The following is a 27153-nucleotide window of genomic DNA, read 5'->3' on the forward strand; positions in this document are numbered from 1 at the left end:
TATTTGTCTAAGAGAAGACATTCTAAGAGTGAGTAATAACTCTTTTTTATTTTTTAAATTTTTATTTGGTTTTTAACATCTTTATTGGAGTATAATAACCCTTTTTTAATAAGGAGCTACTCAAAACCACCCCAACAAACCTGTTCTTCTGCCTTGGTGATTAGTGGCTGACCCAGCTTCCTCCTGATACCATGGCCTGTTGGCCCAACAGCCTTCAATTAATGAAGAGGTTCAAAAAAAGAACTTGCTCCTCAGGTCCTAGGACCCTGGGCTTCTCTATTCCCAACACTGAACCCTTTGTTTTCTGTGAGGGAGGCAAGACAATCACAACAGAACTAATAAATAATTATTCCTCCTCACTCGGCCAGGCAAAACTGGATGGGGTCTGCTGACATCCGGTAGGTGCCAGGTGGGCACCCTCAGTATGGTCCTAGTGTTGTTCTCACGTGCCCAAATTAGGTGGTGAAAGCCTCATCTCCAGTCATTGGCCTTGGAAAACAGTAGCTCCGTCACCTCCCAGTTGATTTCACTTGCAGGGTAGAATGGGCTATATGTTGGGTGAGGTCCTCAGGAACTCCCCTTCCTCTCACCAGCCACAGCCATGAGTTCCCAGCCATAGCTGTGTTTACACCCTTCTGGGGGGCCTGGCATGAACTTCCACAACTGGAGCCCTATGTTCTGCTGTTGTTTCCAAACAAAAGATCAAGTTTTATTGCAGCCAATTAAGCAGACTGTGCTCTTTCCCCATGGGGGCCCAGTGTGCAATGGCTGCAAACAGCAGCCTCCTTGGTAGTGCATGCAGCCTGTTGCCTGTATGTATTACCCTAAGGGACCTTGGAGACAGCCCTTTACAGTGGACATTCCTGACTGGCATGCTGTCCCCAATCTAGGCTCCAGACGGGTATGTGCGGTGCCTTTGGAAAGCCTTAGGGCACAGTGGCCAGGGTCCACATTGGCAAGTCATAATGTCCATCTGCACCAAGCTGCTGAACAAGGAGCGTGTGATTGAGGCCCTCAGCAGGGCCACGTTCAAGTTCCCTGGCTGCCAGAAGATCCACATCTCCAAGAAGTGGGATTTACTAAGTTTAAAATGGATGAATTTGAAAACATGGTGGCAGAAAACAGCTCATCCCAGATGGCTGTGGGGTCACATATATCCCTAATTGTGGTCCTCTGGACACTAATTGTGGTCCTCTGGATAACTGGCGGCCCCTGCACTCATGAGAGCCTTGGCACTGTCTGCTCCTTACTTGTGCCCACCAATAAATCCTACTTTCCTGTCCAAAAAAAAAAGATCAAGTTTTAGCTTTCTGAGTCCACTTCACTGTAGTGAGGTCTCAGTTCAAAAAGAAGTTAGGGGGCGAGGTCACAATGATAGATCCTCCCCAGTGAGACATCTATGGAAGTACAGCTCAGAGAGCAGAGGCAAGTCCACCTCCAGGTTTCAGTCTTTCCCCTGAATTTCAGGGCCCTGAGGTCTGGGACTGGAACTAATAATTATGGATTCTGAAGTGTGCCTAATAGAAGACTCAGCAGCCAATGATGGCTGCAAACTACAAGTCTCTAATGGGAAGCGAGAGGGAAAATGCCTCTAATTCCACAGCTCACCTCTTGTGTGGTTCTGAAGTGGCCCGGAAGGATTTCTGGATGTGGAATTCAAGAGATCTGGGTTTTTAGTACCAATTCTTATTACTGACAGTGCCAACACTACCCATCAATTACTGTGTGCTTACCATGTACTAAGTGCTTTATGAAAATTATCTCATTCACTCCTCACAGCCACAAACCTATGAAGCAGGCACTATTATTGTCTTCATTTTACAGATGAGGAAGCGAAGACACAGAGAGGTTAAGCAACTTCCCCAAGGTCAAAGCAATAGGCACTTTGGATCTAGAAGCTGTGTTCATTATCACTACACGATACTACTTCTTCATGAATATTCATATACTATATAATGCTATAATTATTTGTTGAAATCTTATCTTCTACACGAAACTTGATGGTGGGCACAGTGTGTTATTTATTTTCCCATTGACAGTGGCCAACATTAACCTGAACACCAAGTGGGTGCTCAGTAAATGTTTTTTGAATAAATATTAAATAACTGAAAATTACCTACTGTTCCTTAGCATTGGGGAAAGCTATGGAAAAGACGTGAGGGGAGGTGTAGGATGCTAAGGCACTAAGGACTCTAGTCCTCTCGTAGTGAAAATGGAAATTACCACCTCAAATTGGCATTTTCTTCGAGTTGGGCTTTGCAAACTGAGCTAGATATGACTAACAGTGGCAGCTGTGCATACTGTTTTTGGCCCAGAATGCTTTCCCGTACTTCTCCTTTGAAAACAGTACTCCTGCAGGAATTCCCTGGCAATCCAGTGGTTAGGATTCCACACTTCCACTTCAGGGGGCACAGGTTTGATCCCTGGTCAGGGAACTAAGATCCCGCAAGCCGCGTGGTGTGGCCAAAAAAAATAATAAATTAATTAATTAAAAAAAAAAGAAAAAACAGTACTCCCCCAACACTTGGGTCTTCCACCCTCACTCCCTGAAGTTTAAGTGACACTGTTGATTCCAATTTCCCACCCATCCCAATCCAAGAAGGACTCTTCACCCAAGCCTGGCCATTCAGGCCCCTGCCTGGCTTTTGGCATTATGGTGCTAGAAGAATGGAATTTTGGAGATATTTGAGGTTATCTCACTTGGTTGCATGGAGGAAGCCATGCTGCAATGTGAGAGGATGAGGCCAAAGTACCAAGAAAAGCAGACATACAGAGATGAGAGATGTAGGGAGAGACCGAGTAAAATTATTTGAGACCCTGGGTCAACCAGACTTGCAGATAATCTACCCTTGGAGGTCCCAGCTCTCTAGGCCTCTGTAATCCCTATCTGCCTACACTAATGTAAGTTGGCTTTGTCATATGGAACTAAAATAATTTTTTCTTTTTGGCTGGGTCACATGGCATGTGGGATCTTAGTTCCCTGGACCAGGGGTCGAAACCATGCCCCCTGTAGTAGAAGCACAGAGTCTTAACCATTGGACTGCCAGGGAAATCCCTAAAAGAATTTTAAAAAATCAAGTATCCTATAGTAGGATTTCCAGAAATAGAAAAAAATTGCATGGGACATACTTCTACTAAAAATTATTAATTGTTTATCTGAAATTCAAATTTAACTGGGCATTGTGTATTTAGCTGACAACCTTACCATACTGGGATATACAACAGTGTATCAGAGGATGTGCCCAACCACATGTCAAATGTAACACCTTTATCATTGTTGGAAGATTCTTTTTAGGAAAGGATAAAGTTAAGTATGTAATTTAACTGGGTAATTGAAAAATATTTTATATTAAAATAACCATAGATAAGATATGAGCTACAGCAATTAAAACAGTTGGTAGGGCTTTCCTGGGGGCACAGTGGTTGAGAATTTGCCTGCCAATGCAGGCAACATGGGTTTGAGCCCTGGTCTGGGAGGACCCCACATGCCGCGGAGCAACTAGGCCTGTGAGCCACAACTACGGAGCCTGTGCGTCCGGAGCCTGTGCTCCGAAACAAGGAAGGCCGCAATAGTGAGAGGCCCGTGCACCACGATGAAGAGTGGCCCATGCTTGCCACGACTAGAGAAAGCCCTCGTACAGAAATGAAGACCCAACACAGCCAAAAATAAATAAATAAAATACTGAATACATAACTAATTAAAAAAAAACAGTTGGTAGAGGCACATTAATAGATAAACCAATGGAACAAACCAAAAGCTCAGAAATGAGATAGAATTTATAGAGAAAATGATAAAAGTAACATTTCAAATTAGAAGGGACAGTGATGGATTATTCATTAACTGGTGCTGGGAGGGATAACTGGGTTACTGTTAAGAGAAATTAGGTTAGATCCCTATTACACACTTTAAAACAAATTCCAAATGATAAAAAATATAAACATGAAAAAATGACATAATAGGGCTTCCCTGGTGGCGCAGTGGTTGAGAGTCCGCCTGCCGATGCAGGAGACACGAGTTCGTGCCCCGGTCCGGGAAGATCCCACATGCTGCGGAGCGACTGGGCCCGTGAGCCATGGTCGCTGGGCCTGCGCGTCCGGAGCCTGTGCTCCGCAACGGGAGAGGCCACAACAGTGAGAGGCCCGCGTACCACAAAAAAAAAAAAAAAAAAAAAAAAAAAAAATGACATAATAAAAGAACTAGGAAAAATATGAGAGAATTTTTTAAAAACTCAGAGAAAAGCCTTCACGTAAAACCCAGAAACTATAAAAGAACAGAATAACATTAAAAAAAATAAATTTATTTATTTTTGGCTGTGTTGGGTCTTCGTTGCTGCGCGTGGGCTTTCTCTAGCTGTGGTGAGTGGGGGTTAACTCTTCGTTGTGGTTCACGGGCTTCTCATTGCAGTGGCTTCTTTTGTTGTGGAGCACAGGCTCTAGGTGCGCGGGCTTCAGAAGTTGTGGCACGTGGGCTCAGTAGTGTGGTGCATGGGCTTTGTTGCTCCAAGGCATGTGGGATCTTCCTGGACCAGGAGTCGAACCCGTGTCCCCTGCTTTGGCAGGCAGATTCTTAACCACTGCGCCACCAGGGAAGCCCACAGATTAACATTTGACTAACATACAAACAAAATTTTTTTCATGATAAAAATCACCCCAGGGTCTTCCCTGGTGGCGCGGTGGTTGGGAGTCCGCCTGCCGATGCGGGGGACGCAGGTTCGTGCCACGTTCTGGGAGGATCCCACGTGCCGCGGAGCGGCTGGGCCCATGAGCCATGGCCGCTGAGCCTGTGCGTCTGGAGCCTGTGCTCCGCAACGGGAGAGGCCACAGCAGTGAGAGGCCCGCTTACCACAGGAAAAAAAAAAAAATCACCCCAATTAAAGCCAAAGACAAATAACAACTGGAAACATATTTGCGACTCATGTTACAGGCAATGTTAATTTCCTTATATATGAAGTTCTCTACAAATCAAAAGAAAAGGATGAGGCTAACAATATAATACACAAAATAGGCAAAGGACATGAAAAGGTAGTCTATGCATAGAAGTTTCTGCAGACTCTTTAAGGTTCCTAAACATGAAAAAATGTTCCACTTTATTCATAAGAGAAATTAAAATTATAATACAATGACTTTTTAACCTATCAGGTTGCATATGCCCTCAAATTAATATTTATACAGAAAAACCAAGCCCCAATGAATGTGGATTTGATTTCATAGAATCAGCACACCTACTTTTTCCATAAAATTTTTCCTAGTAGCTATCACATTCCTCCTGTTTGATCTAGAAATTGCCCTCCTGCTACCCCTACACTGAGCATCACAAACAAACAACCTAAAATTATACTTATTATAGCATCAACCCTAACTTCACTACTACCAATAAGTTTGGTTTACAAGTGAACTCCAAAAGGACTTGAATGAACCAAATATGATAATTAGTTTAAACAAAATCAAATGATTTCAAGTCATTAAACTCATTAATTATCAGGTAAATATAACTACAATGGAGGGTAATTACACAATATTTTTCAAACTTATAAATGCAGGGCTTCCCTGATGGCACAGTGGTTGAGAATCTGCCTGCCAATGCAGGAAACATGGGTTCGAGCCCTGGTCTGGGAAGAGCCCACATGCCGCGGAGTAGCTAGGCCCGTGAGCCACAACTACTGAGCGTGCGCGTCTGGAGCCTGTGCTCCGCAACAAGAGAGGCCGCGGTAGTGAGAGGCCCGCGCACCGCGATGAAGAGTGGCCCCCGCTTGCCGCAACTAGAGAAAGCCCTCGCACAGAAACAAAGACCCAACACAGCCAAAAATTTAAAATATACATATAATAAATAAATTAATTTTTTAAAAAAGACCTAAGAAGAAATACATGGCAAATATCTAAAAAAAAAAAAAAAAAAAAAAAAAAAAGATATCACACAAGAGTTCAAAGGGCATTTCAAGCTTGCTTGGGATTTTCACCCTAGATCTAGGGGAATGAGGGTAACAAATGAGCTCTCTCGGTTGCCTGTGACGCTCAGAGGAAAAGTGTGAAAAGCTCTGCTTTACAAGATAATAGAGCCTATAGTCAAGACTTGCGGGGAGATACCCCTTGGAACTAGGAGGTAAGGTCATCCTCTGAGTCCTGGAAAAGAGGTCACTCTAAGGGGGGTTTTTTGTTGGGTTTTTTTTGGTTGCGCTAGGTCTTAGTTGCGGCTTGCAGGCTCCTTAGTTGTGGCATGCATGTGGGATCTAGTTCCCTGACCAGAGATCGAACCCGGGCCCCCTGCACTGGGAGCACAGAGTCTTATCCACTGCGTCACCAGGGAAGTCCCCGCTCTAAGTATTTAAAACAGGGAATTTAATTCACAGAATTGTTTTATGTAGATGTTGGCAGGGATTAAAAATGAAACAGAGAACAGTGACGTAGCCCAGAGATGAGAAATAGCAAGAAGTTACTGTCACCCTTACACTGCAGAGGCAGAAGAAGGAGGTGGTGTTATCAGAGCACAGGGGCTGGGATCATCTGCTAGAAGTTGGAGCCAGATAGATAGGAAGAGACAGCCTGAGGTTGGATGGTGAAGTGGGGGTGGGATGGGGTGGGGGGGTGGGATATTCTGGCTTCTTCCTTGATCCCACCAATCTCCAGAAGTACCTCCAATTAACGGAGTCCAGCAACTCAGTCTGGAGCCCAACCAGCACAGGAGTCCAGGACATGCAGACTTCCTTTAGGGATCAGCCCCCCCACTGCCATACTGAAAAGAGCAGGGGAAGGTGAGGAATGGACTTAAGGGCAAAGCTGGCCCAGGATCAGGACAGAGAGAAAGTAGGAAAAAAAATCAAAACATATTCATGAATCCTTCCCCTTAAGAAGAATAAACTCAGACTGTCTGCACAAAAATGGGTTTGTAGCACTGCAACATTAAGGCCCAGACAGTTTCCCCAAAGTGTTCTTTATAGCTGGTCTGTCCAAACTAAGATCTAACCCTGGACCATGCACTACATCTAGTTGTTATATCTCTTAAAAATATTTTAATGTAGAATGACACTTTTTTGGACTTAAAGGAAAGAGGCCAGTTGTTCTGTAGAATGTCTCAACTTCTGAATCTCTTCAGTTATCTTTTGTTTTCCTTTAGCTTGATCCTCTTGCCTATCCTACATACTTCTTCATTAGATCCAAGTTAAACATTTCTGGTAAGAATACATCATGGTTGATGGTGTCTCCTTAATATTAGCCTCCCAGCAGGAGACACATAATAGCTGATTGTTCCACATTAATAATGATAAGTTTAAGCACTGTGTACAGGTGGTGAAAGCCTGATAACTTCATTGTGCAGTTAACTTTTCTTTTAAGACCAGGAAGTAATTTTTGTGGTACACTTAACCTTGTTAAATCTGTTTCCTCATCTGAAATATGAATAACAGTGTTGTTGAATAGATTAAATAAAGTAATTCATTTAAAGTGTGAATGAAAAAGGTTGCTTGCCATATCCGTAAACAAAGGATGTTGTGGCATCAAGCCAGCAGCCATTGCAGCTATCCCCAAACATGCACCCTGAGGGGATTCAGGATGGAGAAAAGCAGGATACTGGCCCTAGATAGTTAAGGTGTATATCAAATGAATGACTTCAATGAGCCCAGACTCTTGCCTCTTCCCATACACAGAAAAATGTTAAATTCATTAACTTGAGATGTCTAGTTTTCTTTAATTAACAGTAATCTTTTGATGTTTTTCTTGCAACACTCATATATTCTGGATCCTCCCTTACTTCTTTGGAGCAGTCCTCCAGAGCTCTCTGAGAGGTTGTCTTCTGGGCTTAATGTCTTCAGTTTTGTCTGCCAAATAAATTTTTTATTTTTTAGTTTTGTATTTTTATTTATATTTTTTTGGCTGTACTAGGTATTCATTGCGGTGCGTGGGCTCTTCGTTGTGACTCACGGGCTGCTCTCTAGTTGCAGCACGCGGGCTTAGTTGCCCCACGGTATGTGGGATCTTAGTTCCCTGACCAGGGATCGAAACTGCGTCCCCTGCATTGGAAGGCGGATTCTTAACCACTGGACCACCAGGGAAGTCCCTTTATTTTTTGAAAAATTTTATTTATTTCTTATTTATTTATTTATTTTGGTTGCACTGGGTCTTAGTTGCAGCATGTGAACTCAGTCATGTCATGTGTGTGGATCTAGTTCCCGAACCAGAGATTGAACCTGGGCCTCCTTCATTGGGAGCTCGGAGTCTTACCCTCTTACCCACTGAACCACCAGGTAAGTCCCAACTCTCAACTTCTAGGTTGTGCTTTTTTAAAAAATATTAAATTTGATTTCATCTGTGTTTTTATTAATTAATATTTTTGGTTGCATGGGGTCTTCATTGCTGCGTGCAGGCTTTCTCTAGTTGCGGCATGTGGGGGCTACTCTTTGTTACGTTGCACAGCCTTCTCATTGTGGTGGCTTCTCTTGTTGCAGAGCATGGGCTCTAGGTGCACAGGCTTCAGTAGTTGTGGCTCGTGGGTTCTAGAGTGCAGGCTTAGTAGTTGTGGTGCACAGGCTTCATTGCTCCGTGGCATGTGGGATCTTCCCAGACCAGGGCTCAAACCTGTGTCCCCTGCATTGGCAGGCGGATTCTTAACCACTGCGCCACCAGGGGAGCCCCTGTGCATTTTTTTGTCAGTTGACAAAAGCACCTAGTGATCTAGAGTGGCCTTGGCCTACAGTGGCTTGAAGCAGGATTTTGGTTCCCGGCCAGAGATTGAGGTCGAGTAGCAGCAATGAGAGCGCTGAATCCTAGCCACTAGACCACCAGGGACCAGTGGCCAGTGACAAGGCCCTGACCCATCAGCTATGAAGATATGAATTTCCACATAGAGATTGAAAGTAGTGAAGCAAGTAAAGTGTTTATTACAAGGAAAAAGAGTACAGTACGTGTGGATAGACACTAGGGCGGGCTCACAGAGAGAGAGCCACACACCCGTGGCAGTTTGAATCACTTTTATGTGGCATTTCTTCTGGTTTTTTTTTGTCCAATCATCTTGCCTTGCCTGGTTCTGAGTCCGCATTTGGTATATCTCAGGGTCCTCCCCTGTGTGAGTGCGCACCTCTTAGCCAAGATGGATTCTAGTGAAGAGGGCTATGGGTAGTTGGTATCACTTACTATGAGGTGGCACCCCCTCCCTTTTTGATCTCCAAGGAGCCTTTCTGTGCATGTGTAGTCAGGGGGGTCTCCTTGACTTCGAGAATGAGGAATATGTGGTCTTTTATCTCTTATCTGGGCAGGGCCCAGCTTCCTCCATCATCCTGCTTTTATGGAGTTTCTGCTATTATGGAGTTTCTGTCCACACTGTTCAGCCTGGGGCCCATCTATCTCCTGTCTCACTAGGACATAGTAAATATTCCAATAAAGCACCAGGTTTTATTATTTTGGTTGCAACTCCACCATCAGAGAATATGGAACAAAAGAAGCAAAAGCTTCTCCTCCCCAGTTCCCAACACTATTTCCCTTTTCTGAAAGAGGGGTCAGGCCATTTTGGAGTCTGATACACCAGGCTGGAAGTTTGGCCTTGTTGCCAGAACGGGTTATCCCTATGGACAAGTTACCTTTTTTTTGTTTGGCCTTGCCCCGCAGCTTGCTGGATCTTAGTTCCCTGACCAGGGATTGAACCCAGGCCACGACAGTGAAAGCCTGTGTCAACTTAAAAAATATTCACAACCTAATAGTTGAGAGTTTTGTTTTATTCAGCAGGAATTTTTAGGACTTCAAGCCCGGGAGGCAGCATTTCAAGTAACCCTGAGAGAACTGCTCGGAGGAGGCGAGGCAGGGAGCCAGGTTATATAGCAGTTTTGCAACAAAGAGCAGGTAGTCTGAACATCAAAAGATTATTGTTAATTAAAGAAAATAAGATATTCCAAGTAGAGGAATTTAGTGCTTTTCTATGTATGGGAAGATGCAAGAGTCTGGGCTCACTGGAATCTTTCCTCTGATATGCACATCAGCTATCTGGGGGCCTGTGTTTTCACATCCTGAGTTTCCTCAGGGCTCACCGCAGGGAGTGGCCACAATCTGATGGCTGCTAGATGGCAGGTATTTTTTCCTTCCTCAGTTCCCTCAGGGCTCACCAGCTCACAACAGTGGTGGCTGCAATTGCTGATGAGTGTGACATCCTTTGTTTACTGATATGGTAGGAAATACTCCATTTCTCACCTGGAATCCTAACCCCTAGGCCACCAGGGAACTCCCTGGACAAGTTTCTTCTAACAGTTTCCTCCTGTGGAACAAAAACTACCATTTGTGGAGGGCTTAGTATGTACAGACATTGTACGGAAAGCTTTACAAGCATTTTCACATCTAATTCTTCCTCAAAGCCTACAAGTAAGAACTATTATTCATATTTTTCAGATGAGTAAACAAAGTCAGAAAGATTAAATAACTTGCACATGCAGCACAGCTAGCAAGCAGCCACGAGACTTGAAACTGGGGATTCTGCCACCTCCAGTGGTTTATGAGACTCAAAAAGAGACACTATGTAAAATGGATTGCACCTGGCTTTCTTGCTTTAAGAAACCTATCATTTCTGTCATCACTTTCTCAGCAAGCTTTCTGTTTTATTTAAAGTTGAACTCCCCTCTTCCATGCTTCATTCCCTCCCTCCCCATAGCACTTGGCTCCATCTAACCCACTACATACTGATTTTATTACTGTATTTGTCTTCCCCAAATCAACTCCAAGAAAGCATGGATTTTTGTCTGTTTTGTTCACTGCTGTCTTCTTAGCATTTATAGCAATGCCTGGCACAGTACCAGACACCCATTAGATAACTGTCGAAAGAAAGGATTAATGACATGCTTCCGGGAGCATCGAAAATCGCGGCCTCAAGTGCGTGCATTGAACCTCGCAGGGACACTTGATACTCCCCCTTCCCACCCTCCTCTAGGTGAAGGGAGAAGCAGGACAATCCCCACCTCTCGCTCCTCCGACAAAGCCGTACCCAGACGCAGCGGAGCTGCCAGATTGGATGACTGGGTGGGGCTTCTGCAGTCGCATTTGACTCATCGCTTCCGCCGCGTCGGGCGCTCACTGTGCGCGTCACTTCCGGGCGGCGCGGAACGGAATTGCCAACGGCCTGCAGAGCGACATGCCTAAGTGAGTGGGGCCCGGAATCTGGGGGTGTTCGCGGTCTGGATCACTGATTGTGGCCCTATGGGGAAGCACAGAGCGGGTTCTGGCTCCGCGAGCCTCTGGGGGAGCGAGAGGGTCTGGGGGAGGAAGGGAGACCCGGATTTCTAGATACCTCTTTAAGAGTGTGGAGGTCGACTCTCCGTAAGGCAACCCCAAAGCTTGGCTTGTGTCAGGACGCTCTGTTTGATGTCTTCGCATCGTGAATAGGTCTTTTACTTTATTTTATTTTCTATTTTACCTTCAATAAACAGCACCTCGGTGGATGGGCATCTATAACGGGTTTTCATTTTCCCTTTCTCTACTTTCCTTCTCTTTCCAGGTTTTATTGTGACTACTGCGATACATACCTCACCCATGACTCTGTAAGTAGTGTTTCTTTTCAGCTTCAAAAAACGTATATGTCTGCCATTTGCAACAACGTGGATGGACCTAGAGAGTATGCTTAGTGAAATAAGTCAGTCAGAGACAAATACTTTGTGTTATCACGTGTATGTGGAATCTAAAAAAATAAAACAAACGAATGTTTATAACGAAACAGACCCATTGATTTAGAGAACAAACTAGTGGTTACCAGTGAGGAAAGGGAAGTGGAGTGGGACAAGATAGAGGTATGGGATTAAGAGGTATAAACTACTGTGTATAAATAGCTAATTGTACAGCACAGGGGAAATATAGCCATTATTTTGTAACTTTAAACGGAGCATAATCTACAAAAATATTGAATCACTGTCTTTTACACCTGAAACTAATACAATATTGTAAATCAACTATAATTTTTAAAAAATTTGATTGTACGGATGATTGCCCAACTCGGTGAATATACCGAACACCCATTGAATTGTACACTTAAAATTTGTAAATTGTATGATCTGTGAATTATAGCTCAATAAAGTTATTTTTTTAATAAAAGGAAACCTAAGAAAAGCCTTATACGTAATAAATTAGGCTTTTTTTTTTTTTGGCTGCACTGTGCGGCTTGTGGGATCTCAGTTCACTGATCAGGGGTTGAATCCAGGCCACAGCAGTGAAAGCCCGGAATCCTAACTGCTAGGCCACCAGGGAACTCCCTAAATTAGATTTTTAAAAAATTTTGTAATTTGTGCATTTCATCTTGCTAAGGTTTAAGGGCTAATGCTTGGAGAATATACTTTGGGGTGTTTATTTTTCCACTCTTCCCGTAATTGTCTTCACAATTCAAAGTTATTAGTCTTTCGTCAGTCAGTGTTTTCAATGGAGACCCAAAATAATAAAGCTTTAGCAAGTTTAAAGATGAAAAAAATTTATATGACAAGTAAAAATTCTAGGGAAACATTCTGAAGTTCAAATATTTCGTTGTGTCAAGGCTCTTAAATGTTTGACTGATTAAATTGGGAAGAAATGCCTAAATTTTAAACCGAATACTTTGATTTGATTAAAAACTGCTTGACAAATAATAACAGCGACTAAGATTGAATTGTATGTCAGGCAGTGTCCCAAATGCTTTCCATGTATCATTTTGTTTAATGCTCATGTTAATCCTATGAGGTTGATGTTATCTCCCATTTTACAAAGGGGGAAACTGAGTGGATAAATAACTGACTGGATGTTACAAAACCAGTAAGTTGTATAGAGCTGGAAGATGAGTCTAGGCAGTCTAACTCCAGAGCTTCTGTGCCAGCAGCTCTCAAACTTTTTTTGTTTCATGGTCCCTTTACACTCTTAAAAATTACTGGATTATTCAAAAAGAAAAAAAAAGGTGGGTTATATCCATTAAAATTTGCTGTATTTGAAGTTAAAACTTAAACTTAAAAAATGCTTATTAATTCATTTAAAGGTAATGATAACAGACTTTTTACTTGTAATACAAATAACACTTTAAAAGTGAAAAATAGCTATTTTCCAAAACAAAAAATTCAGTACAAAGAATGGCATTTTAACATTTTTGGAATCCTGTGTAACATCTGACTTAATGGAAGCTGGCAGTTTCTCATCTTCTACTTTAAATCAGTTGCACTATGTTTTGGTTGAAGTATATGATGAATCCAGCCTCACATGGATATGGGAGTACTTTAATAGCGTTTTTAGACAATCATGGATATTCTTTATTACTTTATATTATTGCACCAAAACTCAGCACATGGCTAGTTGCAGTGTGGAATCTGAAACCATGTCATACGCTCTTTTAACATTAAAATTCACTGGTCTGTCTTGCACTTTGAGTGGTGTCTGTGAGCCATACCTTCAGAATTGCAGCTCTCTACTTTGCTGCCTCTGCAGAGACCTGATGAAATTAGAACTCGATCATGATGTCATCTTGAATAGTAGCTGCAAGAACCTAGCCAATAATTTCTCTGTTGCCACTTCATTTGGAATTCTTTCTAACACATGGTTAGATGTAGTCCAGCATTAATAGATTTGTGGAACATGTAAGTAGGGTGGTTCCTCTTGAAGAAATAATAGTTTTAAATATTATTATAGATTGTCCTGGAGGAGACTCCTCCAGTAAGTTGGTAGTGGTAGTAGCTTGCCTATAGATCCCCCATCTTTTTGTTTTGTTTTGGTTTTGTGTCCCTAACCCCCTCTCTAGGTCAAACCCCTAGTCATAATTTTTTGAAATTGTTAGTATGGGGGGCTATGCCTTTCTACCCTTTTCCAGTGCTACATTGTCATATACTCACTCATCTTGCTAATGCTAGAATTCAGAGAATGGAAAAGTCTCTCTTTATAATAAATATCTCTTTATGAGAAATGTCAGGAATCCTTGTAATACTGCTGTTCTAACAAGATACCTTGAGAAAATAGGAAGTTTCCGTAGTGATTGAAGCAGTCCCTGTGGTGGACTTTGAAATGTATAAAACGTTCAGTATGAATGTATAAAACATTCAGTGCTGTAACTTTTGAGCTTTTTCTGGTTCTTAGGCATGATTTTGTTATTAGGCTTAAGGCATCATTGTGGTATTAGTGTAAGCAGTGCTTGGGAGACAGGGAACAGTATTTTGAGATACCGACCATAAAAAAGACAGTTTTGCTCACATGACGTTGGTCGTATATGCAGTCACGTGAAGAGAGTTAGGAGGGAGGAAGGCAGCTGTGAGGAGCATCTGAATGAGATCTGGATTCCAGGCCTTACTTTGCTACTTACCATCTATGTGTTTTGAGACAAGTCTTTAAGCATAAACAGAAGATAATAACCTTGTGATTTTTTTTTTTTATGTAGGTAAAGGGTTTATTTTCTTATTTTTCTTCTGTGAAAATTCAAATGTCCTGGGGCTTCCCTGGTAGTGCAGTGGTTAAGAATCCACCTGCCAACGCAGGGGACACAGGTTCGAGCCCTGGTCCGGCAGATCCCACATGCCACGGAAGAACTAAGCCCGTGCATCACAACTAGTGAGTCTGTGCTCTAGAGCCTTCAAGCCACAACTACTGAACCCATGCGCCTAGAGCCCATGCTCCACAACAGGAGAAGCCACCGCAATGAGAAGCCTGTGCACCGCAACGAGGAGTAGCCCCCACTCACCGCAACTAGAGAAAGCCTGTGCACAGCAACGAAGACCCAACGCAGCCAAAAATAGATAAATAATTTTTTTTAAAAATTCAAATGTCCTTCCCCACAATTGAATTGCATGCAGTGGATGATTTTTTTTAATTTATTTTATTTTTTCCAGTAGAACCAACCATTTTATTTAAAAAATTTTTTTTAACTTTTTAAAAATTGGGGTATAGTTGTTTTACAATGTTGTGTTAGTTTCTGTTGTACAGCAAAGTGAAGTAGAGTGGCTATAGAGCAGGTTCTCGTGTTATCTATTTTATACATACTAGTGATTTTTTAAAAAAATGTATTTATTTGGCTGTGTCGGGTCTTGGTTGTGGCATGTGGGATCTTTAGTTGTGGCATGCAAACTCTTAGTTGCAGCATGTGTGATCTACTTCCCTGACCAGGGATCAAACCCAGGCTGCCTGCATTGGGAGGGTGGAGTCTTAGCCACTGGACCACCAGGGAAGTCCCAATAACCTTGTGATTTTTGTTTTTTTATTAATTAATTAATTAATTTTATTTTTGGCTGCATTGGGTCTTTGTTGTTGCGTGCAAGCTTTTGTTCTCTAGTTGTGGTGAGCGGGGGCTACTCTTCGTTGCAGTGCGCAGCCTTCTTGTTGCGGTGGGTTCTCTTGTTGCGGAGCACGAGCTCTAGGCGCATGGACTTCAGTAGTTGCAGCTTGCGGGCTCAGTAGTTGTGGCTCGCAGGCTCTAGAATGCAGGCTCAGTAGTTGTAGCACACCAGCTTAGTTGCCCTGCAGCATGTGGGATCTTCCTGGGCCATGGATGGAACCCATGTCCCCTGTATTGGCAGGTGGATTCTTAACCACTGTGCCACCAGGGAAGTCCAACCTTGTGATTTTTAAAATCAATTGTATTGAATTATAATTTATATTCAATTAAATGCACACATTTTAAGTGTACAGTTTGATGACTTGTCAAATGATTACAACTTGATGTATGCCTCAAGATATAGAACATTTCCATCGCTCCAGAAAGTTCCCTGTTTTTTTGCAGTCAGTCCGCTGCACCCCTGGCACTGACTGATCTGGTGTTTATGACTAAAAATCATTATTACTGGTTTTAAACTTCTTATGAATGGATCCTTATATACTCTTTGTGTATCTGATTTCTTTTGCTCAGCACGTTTTTTAGATTTGTCCGTATCGCCTGTATCAGTGATTCGTTCTTTCTGATTAGTATTCCACTGTACCCTGCATGTGTGATATCTATAGAGATTGAGGCACTACTTGTAAAGTACATAGCATGGTGTCTGGCATGTAGTAAGAGTTAAATAAATGTTAACTTAAAAAACCAAAAGGGTAAGTGCATGGAGTTTATCTTATGTCAGTTTACCTCAATAAAACTGTTAAAGAAAGAACAAAAGGATTAGTGGGCTAGAGACAAAGGTCTGTGTGTGATTCACATGGAGTCTATATTCTAGACCCATGGTCCTTTTAAAGAATATATACCCGTAAAGTGTTATTTAAATGTATATAAGCTATATTGTTTTACTGTAGAATAGCCTAAGAAAGGGCATTATATGATATTGTTTTCTAGATCAGTGGATTGTAAACTTTTTCTTCAAATGCCAGCTTGTAATTATTTTGGGTTTGTGGACCATACAGTCTTTGTTGCAACTGCTCAACTCTGCTGTTGTAGAGACAAGACCATACATAAACAAATGAACACCATTGTGTTCCAGTACTTTTTTTCCACAAAATCAGGTGGCTGGCCCATGGGCCATAGTTTTCTGACCCCTGGTTTAGATAATAAATACAGTAGGTAAATTACCACAGTACGTTGCTGGATAATGTTTTTAAGTGATGCTTTGGCACCAGCTAAGGCTGCTAGAGGTAGCCAGGCTACCTATTAAAAGGTAAGGCTTTAAAAATTTTCTGGTTTCGGATATTTGTTTCTCTGACTGATACAACCTTTTGTTTTACAGCCATCTGTGAGAAAGACACACTGCAGTGGTAGGAAACACAAAGAGAATGTGAAAGACTACTATCAGAAATGGATGGAAGAGCAGGCTCAGAGCCTGATTGACAAAACAAGTGCGTTTCAGTCTCTTGTTCTGATGTGGTAGAATGGTCCCATTCTTTCTCGTCGCTGTCTCTCTGTTGTTTTTCACAGAAGCAACTCATTCTGAATGATAAATAGGAACATTCTGATGTGCTGAATCAAAGAAGTGGAAGGTCATTGGTTTCCCAGGGATATAGGAAAACATTAATATTAATTTTTGAGGTTAGAGCAATCAGGTATTGATTAGACTGGGAATTTGGGCAGAGAAGAATGAGTTGCCTGATATTTCACTATTGATGTGGACCAGATTTTGTAGCACATTTATGCAGAACCTCCTTTGTAGTGAGCCATGGTTTTTAGATCTGTTTTCCGGTTGTAATAGGAAAAGGTGGGGGTGAGTTTGTAGCTCTCTTTGAAGACTTTGAGAGACTTTTATTCTTTGTTGTCCTGGCAAAGATAACTGGTCACAAAGGAAGTAACTGATGTGACACAATAGTTTGGGTATATTTTGGACCCCTGCCATACATGCCATACTCTTTTTGTTTAATTAAGAACATTTTTGTTGTTTAGGATAGTTGGGTCCAAGGCGCTGACAGAAAGAGATACTGCATTTTTATGTTAGATCATCCTGGTGTATTTGAAACATGGCCTTTCCTAATCGTTCATTGTACCCAGAACTGGCAGGCAAATGTGGACGTTGATTGTGGTGTGATTATATATATTTTTTAAAAATAGCAAAACTATCATGGAAAATTTTAAGCACAATAGAAGGAGAACTTTAGAGAATAAACCTCCCATGGCTGCCACACCCTCCTCACTCTGCTTTGGCAGTCTTGTTTCATTTATACTGAAGTTCTCAAACTTAGCACTATTGATATTTGGGGCCTGATAATTCTTTGTTGGGGGCTGTCCTGTGCATTGTAGACTGTTCAGCAACCCTGGCCTATACTCACTAGATGCCAATAGCAATGCCCAGTTGTGACTAAAAATGTCTTCACACATTTCCCGGTATTACCAAGGGGACAGAATTGCCCCTTGTGGAGGCAATCTACTCCCTTTCCCCTCCTGGATTATTAAGGAGCAAATCTCAGACATTGTCTCATTTCATTTGGGAAAAAATATAATGTAATCATTTTCTCCTCTATTTGAAAAGATGTTAGAAGTTTCTTGCATTAAAGGTTAGCATTATCTTTGTTATTTTTTGTGCTCAGTGGAATAATTTAAGATGAGTAAATGTTTTTGATGGAAGACTTTTAGAGGATAAGAAGCAAGCCCTTGGGGGCATACCTCATCATGTTCAGGATTATGTTGATGTTGAGTCCACTACTTAGCCACTCCCTCTTCAGCCTTTACAAGCTGTCCTACACAATGTGTGGGAGGTGACTTTTGATTGGAAAAGGCTTTTGCTGGGGGATGTGATCCCTTAGAGAGCACAGGCTCTGGAGGAATATGATAGCTGTTCATAAATCTCTACTCTAGGTCATTTTTTAGATCTGGTTCTCATGAATTACCAGTGATCTACTTGAGTAATTTGATCTCCTTTGCACTTGTGGGGTTGGAGTGGAATGGGGGAGTGTCTGGGCTGCAGGCTGCCCTAAATTGGGAAGGGCTAACAAATTCAGGAATAGACTTTATGAGTGTGTATTTTAGTATTTTTGTATGACTCCTTTCCCAAACCAAATATAAACAATCTTCAGTTTCTTTTGTTTTCATTTGTGCCTCATATTGTCTGAAAGAAAAATTAAAAGGTAATTTTATTGGACGTTTTTCAAGATCATAATCTCCTTCGGAGCAGGCTCTTGCTTTGAAATCTTTGTTTCTTTTACATCTCTTACCTCAGTGCATTAATTTCAAAACAGGTAAACCAAAATGGTGTATTGTTTTGATGGAGGAAAGCACATATAGGAAGGATTGAAATTTTACAAAGCCTGGCCTCTGGGCAGTTATCACACATTTTTCAAACAAAACTATGAGCAGCTTGAATTGAGTGTAAACTACATGTACAGATTAAAGATGACTGCTGCTCTTTGGTAAGACATTTATTAGTGGGAGGTTTTCACTCATAGTTAACTAGTCTCTCATAGTTAATTCATCCATAGGAATGCTGATGAAATAAAAACAGGTTAAAAAACCCAGACCAGTAAACCAGTTAATTGCAGTTTTAGCTTTTGAGTACCTAAAGTTGATTTAAAAACTGTGGAGACCATGATGTAGTAATCTTAGATGAATGCTTTTTAGAGTGAAATAATGGGACTGTTAAAAATTTAAAAGAAAGTGGTTATTTTAGTAAATAAATGGGTTGTTGAATTCTCATTCACTGTTTGTTGTTTCACTCTCCAAAGCCGCTGCATTCCAACAAGGAAAGATACCTCCTACTCCATTCTCTGCTCCTCCTCCTGCAGGGGCAATGATTCCACCTCCCCCCAGTCTCCGTAAGTTTATAAAGTTTTTATCTTAAGGGGTGTAACTGGGCAGATTATCCTTGATTTTGTTAGATTATCTCACAGTTGGCTTTCAGATGTTCATTAAATGAATACATAGGCAGTAATAGAAAACAACTTCAGTGGTATAATTTCTGAACTATCTTTAGAGTTACCTTCTGATTACCTTATTATTAGGGTATTATATTTGTGGCATCTCAAGTGGGTCTGAGATAGAGTCAATGGAAAACTCAGAATGTACCTGTGATTAGATGAGCTGATGTATAAAGAGGTATTGCTGCTGAGTTGTTTACTGCTATGAATACAACACTGGAGGATTGATGTAGCTGATAAACTCCTCAGTCTCTCTCCCAGTATTGTAACTCATCTAAAACCAATACATATACCTGTGAAAGACAAAAATTGCATAGTTAAAAGAGGAGTGGATCAAAGGACTCTCCTCTCTGGGAAGGTTTGTTGTTTCTGCATGACAGACAGGAGAACATTGAGCAACTAGGCCAAAAGTTCTTTGGCCCTCCTGGAAGGGTTCAGATTAAATTTGAACTCAGAGACCTAAACTCAGTCCTGTAAATTATCATGGATATAAACACAGAGAAGTAGGCTGTTTATAATAGTTGCACACTAATGCAGGTAGACCACTAGTGACCCACCAAACCCTTCTTGGAATCCTGCCATCCTGGGACCTGATCAGGCTCACAGGCTCTCTCTCCTACTCTATCCTGACTGGCTGGCACTCAACTCCATTATTTTTAATGGTAGAATAGTCATTGGTATGAATGTACATAATTAGTCTCACCATTTGCTTATTGTTGGACATATAAGTTGTTCCAGATTGTTATTGCTCAGGAATATCTGTGCGGAAGCATTTTTGTATTTCCAAAGACTCTCTTAAACCTAGTTTTGATTGGAAAAGAAAAAAAAAGATCTGAAATTAGGTACTTGTGGCTTAAGTTCATCAAGGGTATAATACCCTTCTTTTAAAAATTTAAACTGTTGGAATCTTTTTAACCTGGGAAACTTATCTTTATTTTACACTTCTGTCTAGGCAGGCTTGTTCTTGTTTTTTAGTCATAATGAAACTAAAGTTTTGTAGCCCACTGATTTTTGTGAATCTGCTGTTATAAAAGAAACCATAAGAAGTTACAGAACTATTACAGAATATGGGCCAGATCATGAGGCCCTATTTCATTGAGAAGAGAAAACATTAATATACAAGCATATCTCAGCCTCAGGCCCCATTATTTATTTCAGCGGGTCCTCCTCGCCCTGGGATGATGCCAGCACCCCACATGGGGGGCCCTCCCATGATGCCAATGATGGGCCCTCCTCCTCCAGGGATGATGCCAGTGGGACCTGGTAAGTTTGAATCTCTTTCCTTCTTGGATGCTCCATTGTGTTTTAGCTTTCCATTTAAATAGAATTCTTAATTAGCTGTCTAAATGTATTGCAACAAATTACATTTGGTGAATCGATAATGATAAAAAGAAATACTTGGTTTATCAGTGTAATTGGATGGTATCCAAAGACCTTGTGCAACTGAAAGCAGGGTAAGACTGCCTCTTTTTTCCTTCTCCTCTGTCCCTCCTTTTTCCTCACCCCCTCCTGACTTTTGGCCATTTATAATGCGGAGAAAGGTAGATATATATTTGTGCTCCTGCTTTTCTTGGTATTGATTTGGAGCAGAGCTACCGCCTATTGTTGATTTAATCTTGCAGGTTAACTAGGTTAATTAGTATTTATGAAAAAGGCCTTAGGCCTGGTAGTTAGTCTTTTATTCAGGAAGGGGAAAAAACTTATGCCTCAAACATTTTATTTTAACATAAACAAAAATGTACATTAATTTGCAGAGTTTTCTGCTACATGGTCAGGGCCTTTGCTTTGAGAATGAGTCTACTGACTGGAACACCATATATTTCTTGCATAAACCAGAAAGCCATACTCATAAAGCGTCCTTTACCAACTTCAGTTTCATTTTCTTCGAAGTGGTTAGAGACCTTGTGAGGCAATTTCGTTTCTATTTTTTATGATCGTTTCCGCTTACCAAATTTGTGAGTACTTTTGGGGGATGATTTGCCTGAGTCTTTCTTATTATCAGCTTAGTTTTTATAGAAATAGTTCTTTTTCTACATTCGTATTTCATCAGTTTGCAGAATAATTAAATTATGTAATTAGAGTAACTACAACTGACATAAGAACCCTACAACTCAACTGGTAAGACAAGGTGCAAAGGCATTAGAGTAGCTTCCTGGCCAGAAACATTCAGTATGCTTGCTGTGGGTATCATTTAGGGGTGGGAGAGTTTAGATAATGAGAATTCCTGCCTTACTGGCTTGTGAATCCAAAACGTAATCTAAATGATTCAGATGTCTTTTGCATTCTTAAATTGGGATCACAGATTCACATTTCTAGAGGGGTTAGGGATGTGAATTGGGGAATGCTTGTCACATGTAAAGAAGCCTTCTAGAACTCAGCATCAACCTGTGGTTGACATTTGAGAATACAGGCTTAGTGTTGCCAATTTGCCTGAGTATTTTGTTGTTGTTGTTGTTGTTGTTGTTTTTAGCCAGGATCAAATAATAAAATTATGGGATTTGCATTAAAATAATTGAGTAGCTGGGAGGTGGGCAGGGATAAGAATGGGTGAGGATAAGATAAAACAAGGTTGCCCTCGGGTGGATTATTATTTAAGCTGGTTGATGGGTACATGGATGTTCATTATATTCTATTTTCCTATGCTTGTGTATGTTTGAACGTTTCCACAATAAAAAGATGAAAAAAGAAATCTAGAATTACTTATTAGTAACAAGACATATTAATTGCCAATGTTGACAACTAATTAAGATTTAAGGCATTATGGAGACCAAAGAAAAAGTTTTCAGGGGCCTCATTTTCAGTCTTTGGTCTAGATCAGTTTCTTCTAAGAAATGCTGAATACAGGTTATGTTATGGAGGGATTTTTTTTTTCTTCCCACCCCACCCCCTGGAGGGATTTTTTTAATAAGATATTTAGAAGTTTTAGTATTTTCTGTTTCTGTTGAAATTTATCTTAATTCTTTACCTGTTGGATTTTGTGTTTTTGCATATACTTATGTTTTACTTTTTGTGATAAGCCTATATTCAACTTTAAATATAGTTTTCTCTTGAAGCATTTATTGCAAGCCTTTAATTAAAATGACTTAGTTGAAAATAAATAATTAGGTAAAATTTGATATTTAAAAAGAAGATACGTAACATGAAAATTATAAGGTGTAGTAATACAATTAATACCATGAACCCACCACCCAGCTGAGGAAGTAGAACATTACCACTCCCGTGAAGCTGCCTGTATTCCTCCCCAACCCTCACCTGTCTGCTTGCCCTCCCTTCCCTGACTCATTTATTTGGCTGGTATATTGATGGGACACTTTAAAAAAACTCATTAATAGTTTCTGAAATGTTATTAGAAAAATCAGATTTGTGTGTGTGTGCTAATTGTTATAAATCACATTATTGCCTATTATTTTTCTTGACTTGAGCTAAGTATGGTTACTAACAGGTTCTCAGCATGGGCCTCCTGCTCACCTTTCCTACAACTCCGAACAAACGCTTAGTGGTAAGATTGTCCTCTGTGCCTGTGTACATTCATGAAATAGCTCCTGGTTATATGGTGGATAGAACTGATTAAAAGAGCTGACTGAGTAACATGTGACTTAGTTGAGAATTTCCCTGAGTGAGAAAAAAGGTCAATTTAGGGAACTAGTCCCTGGTGATTTCTGGAAAGCAGTCTATTAATAGTTTCCCCCTTACTATCATTAGATCATGATTCCCATATGGTTCTTGTGTTGACCTTTTTGTTTTTTGTTTGAGAATGTCTAAGTAATTTACAGATGTGATGAATTTGTTGCATTTCTTCTGTCAAGTATGTCTTTTTTCCAGCATTTTGCAGGGGGGGCTACTTTTTTGTCTTTAATTGAAGTCCCATCAAGCTCTCCTAAGTTGTATTTTTGACTGTCTGTTTTCCTTTTCTTTGTTTTACCTGCAGCTCCTGGAATGAGGCCGCCTATGGGAGGCCACATGCCAATGATGCCTGGACCCCCAATGATGAGACCTCCCGCCCGTCCCATGATGGTGCCCACCCGGCCAGGAATGACTCGACCAGACAGATAAGGAGATTGGGGAGCCTCTTTATATCAGTTTTATATTCCTTCACCAGGAGATCATGGTGCTGTGACTTGGGATGTTTTCTAACAGGATGACAAGGAAGACTTGCTCCCCTTCCTATCAAAGAGAGAGTAGTTTTGGAGGGGACTGGTGGGACAAAAAAGCAACTTTCATTTGTATTGTGAAATGTGAAAATAAAATGATCAATTCTTTTAGTTAAAAATGTGTTCCCTTTTTTTTCCCTCTGTATTCTTTTTACATTATAAAGGAGAGTCCAGTTGTGTTTCTCTAGCTCATTCTTTCTTCAGCATGCCCTCTGTATGACATTCTTTTCCCTTAGCTGTAGAGTGGGTCTCTTTGGGCACCTTGTCTTTATTTAGTAAAGTTCTCTTTTGCAAAAACTGGTAAATCCAACACTTGTAGAGCTTTTGTTGATTAAAATAATAAGCAGCACCTGGTTAATTTTTCACACTAATAATACTTTGTGTAGTGAGTGGAAATTTTTAATTCTTTTATGTTAAAGTAGGGAAAAAGGCTTCACGGTGAGTGCATGTCAGCTAACAGCAGCAAGAATTGCCTTAACCTCCTCTTTTTCTTGGACTTAAAATAGTCAGAAAATGTTCTATTAGTAATGAAAAACTATGCAGATTTTCATGGTGCAGAAGGTGTTTGCAGAATGTTATTTGTTACTAGGCTATAAAAGGAGGATATTTTCAGGGAGGCATGTAGAAAGTAAGCCATCGCCACTGTTCATATACAGCTCAGTGTAAAATCTAAACTATTTCATACTACAAGTGGGAGTGAAAATTGTATAACCTCTGGGGAGGGCAATTTGGCAGTATCGCTCAGAATTACAACACTTGTATTCTTTGACATAGCGTTTCTATGTGTAGGAATTTATCCTACAGATAGACTTGCACATGTATGAAATGACTTGTGTACAAGATTATGCGTTATAGCAAGAGACTGGAAATCACATAGGTGTCCAGTGAAAGGGGACTGATTTATCAAGTACGTTATATCCACAAAGTGGCATGTACCGTGCTTGTTGAAACAGAATGAGGAAGTTCTATACTGATGGGGAAAGAACTCCAAGATGCACATTGCGCTGCACTTTGGTTTGTTCGCATAACAATGTATTGTTTGCTGCTATCCTTTTGTGAAGGAGATACCTGTATGTGCCTGTGTGTGCTTAAAGGATCTCTGGAAGGACAGATCAGCAGCTGGTGATATTGATTGCCCATGAAGAGTGGCTGGGGAACAGGGATGAAGGAGAAAGTTTTGCCACCTTTTTGTATCTTTTGGATTTTGAATCATTAGCTATTTAAAAAAAAAAAAAAAAGCCACCTTTCCCATCTGAGGTTATTGTTATAGTAATGGCCAGAGGGTGCCCTAAACCAACAGTTTACAACCTGGCGTGGTGATCAGAATAATGGAGGACCTTTTCCAAAATAAAGATGCCAGATTTTGATTCTATATATCTGGTTTAGGGCTTAGGAAATTAGCATTTGGGGAAAGCTCCCTAGGAAATTTTGATTATTATTAGTGGGTTTGGCAAACTCTGTCTTAAGATCTATTTTACTCAAGATTGTAACTCTGGGGACTTCCCTGGTGGCACAGTGGTTAAGACTCTGAGCTCCCAATGCAGGGGGCCCGGGTTCCATCCCTGGTCAGGGAACTAGATCCCACATGCATGCTGCAACTAAGAGTTCGCATGCCACAACTAAGGAGCCCATCTGCTGCAACTAAGACCCAGCGCAACCAAATAAATAAATTTTTAAAATAAATAAAAAGAGTATAACTCTATGTATGTGTCTATAATTTTGAAAAGATTTGTAGCTAAAAATTGAAATGGGTAGATTACTTTTTTTCCCTAGAAACTCATGAATATTTTGAAGAGAAGCTAATTTAGACAAATAAATCATCATATCTAGGTAAACCAGAGGTTAGAAATAGATACCCTTACAGTGAGATGATCTTTATGCTCAGCCTCTGTAGGAGCTGAGTCAACTTCCTAGTCTGAGCTTTTGCCAGGACTACTTGTTTTTTAGTTTTCTATTGTCACATCTTTTTAAGGAGGACTTAAGTCTCAGAAATTGATTATATGTCTGACTTTTTTTTTTTTGCGGTACGCGGGTCTCTCACTGCTGTGGCCTCTCCTGTTGCGGAGCACAGGCTCCGGATGCGCAGGCTCAGCGGCCATGGGTCATGGGCCTATCCGCTCCGTGGCATGTGGGATCTTCCCGGAGCGGGGCACGAACCCGTGTTCCCTGCATCGGCAGGCGGACTCTCAACCACTGCGCCACCAGGAAAGACCTATATGTCTGACTTTTATAGCTCAGATTTGTCTTTAAAATTTTCTGCAGACTTAAGGGTTTGTTAGGGGAAACCGTGCCAAGTGAGCTTATGTGTGACTCAGCAAGTTTCTGTTTTGTATAGCTCTGTGAGGCTCAGGGTAAAGAGCCTGTGGATACAGAGAAAACAACCCAGGTTTTCCTAAAACGAAGCTTTTTCCACAGTATGTTTTTAAGGTTGAATATCCACCCTAGAAACATTTCTAGTCTTTAAAGAAAGTGTTTTACATAGCTTCAGAAAAACAATATCATGACTTAAAAGTTTAACAAGTTTTAACTACAGTGAACAAAAGTAGGAATAAATAGTTTAAGGAAAGTTCTTTTTATTTTGTTTATTAACTCCTTCTAGGGCAAACTATTATTATAATGAATGATCATAAGACAGTTCCTTTGTAAGAGGCTATAAAGAAGCTAAACTTACTGCTATTGATTTATGCCTTTAGACACCTGGTTTTAATTCTAAAATATGAGTCAACTGTCATGTGAGCATTTGTATAGGTACAAACCAGACTACTGCTAGATACCAAGAATTGAAGAAGTTAGTGTTGATGTGGGGTAACATATTTGCTTCCTTTCCTATGGGCAGATCCAAAGCCATGGGGAGTGTAGTTAAAGTCCAAGCTATCATGGAGGTTCCTTTAACAATTAAGAATAGAATTACCATATGACCCAGCAATCCCACTACTGGGCATATACCCAGAGAAAACCATAATTCAAAAAGACACATGCACCCCAGTGTTCATTGCAGCACTGTTTACAATAGCCAGGTCATGGAAGCATCCTAAATGCCCATCAACAGACAAACAGATAAAGAGGATGTGGTACATATATACAATGGAATATTACTCAGCCATAGAAAGGAACGAAACTGGGTCATTTGTAGAGACATGGATGGACCTAGAGACTGTCATACAGAGTGAAGTAAGTCAGAGAGAAAAACAAATATCATGTATTAACGCATGTATGTGGAACCTAGAAAAATGGTACAGATGAACCAATATGCAGGGCAGAAATAGAGATAGAGACACAGATGTAGAGAACAAACGTATGGACACCAAGGGGGGAAAGTGGTGGCGGCGGGGGTGGTAGTGGGATGATTTGGGAGATTGGGATTGACATATATACACGAATATGTATAAATCAGAAAAAAAAGTCCAATCTGTCATCATGTCTACTACATGGCTTTAATGGTTTGTCAGAATACCAGGCCTCTTGATTCCAGGCTGCATGAGGAATGGCATCCTTGCATAGAACCACAGGCTAACTTGGTTATCCTGTATGGAAAAAGTCCAGTGGTGATTAAGTGCTTGTCCCCATTACATAGCTTCAGTCAGATGGTATCTTTCACTTGGTGAACAGAAGAAAAAAGCCTGGCCTACCTTAGGAATTTTACTAAGGTGATTTATTAGTAAATTAGTATTAGTAAATTACTATTTACTGATACTACTAAATCACTATTACTAATAGTAATTTATTTAGTGAATTACTCCAGTAGTTTTGATCACCTACCAGGTGATTGTCCAAATTCTCCATA

The 27153-nt window shown here is 40.8% G+C and overlaps 1 protein-coding gene and 1 non-coding gene across 2 annotated transcripts; both read left to right on the plus strand.

Annotated features, from left to right (window-relative positions):
• The first annotated feature begins 712 nt into the window (after nt 1-712).
• LOC131764697 (small nucleolar RNA SNORA70) lies at nt 713-846 on the plus strand. Its single transcript, XR_009337908.1, has one exon. It is a non-coding gene; the product is annotated as a small nucleolar RNA SNORA70 (small nucleolar RNA).
• Nucleotides 847-11048: 10202 nt separating this feature from the next.
• On the plus strand, nt 11049-23488 carry SNRPC (small nuclear ribonucleoprotein polypeptide C). The gene is made up of 6 exons (XM_059076470.2): nt 11049-11109; nt 11465-11507; nt 16608-16716; nt 19027-19116; nt 20377-20481; nt 23147-23488. The coding sequence occupies exons 1-6, from the start codon at nt 11102-11104 to the stop codon at nt 23269-23271; spliced, it is 480 nt and encodes a 159-aa protein (XP_058932453.1). The 5' UTR covers nt 11049-11101; the 3' UTR covers nt 23272-23488.
• Nucleotides 23489-27153: the final 3665 nt, after the last annotated feature.

This window comes from Kogia breviceps, chromosome 10 (genome assembly GCF_026419965.1).
Source record: "Kogia breviceps isolate mKogBre1 chromosome 10, mKogBre1 haplotype 1, whole genome shotgun sequence".
Classification (NCBI taxonomy): domain Eukaryota; kingdom Metazoa; phylum Chordata; class Mammalia; order Artiodactyla; family Physeteridae; genus Kogia; species Kogia breviceps.

Excerpts from the sequence above, each read along its gene's own strand:
- SNRPC (XM_059076470.2), top strand. Across the intron at positions 11,508-16,607 it reads CATACCTCACCCATGACTCT|CCATCTGTGAGAAAGACACA; the intron begins GTAAGTAGTGTT and ends TTTGTTTTACAG. Across the intron at positions 19,117-20,376 it reads TCCACCTCCCCCCAGTCTCC|CGGGTCCTCCTCGCCCTGGG; the intron begins GTAAGTTTATAA and ends TATTTATTTCAG.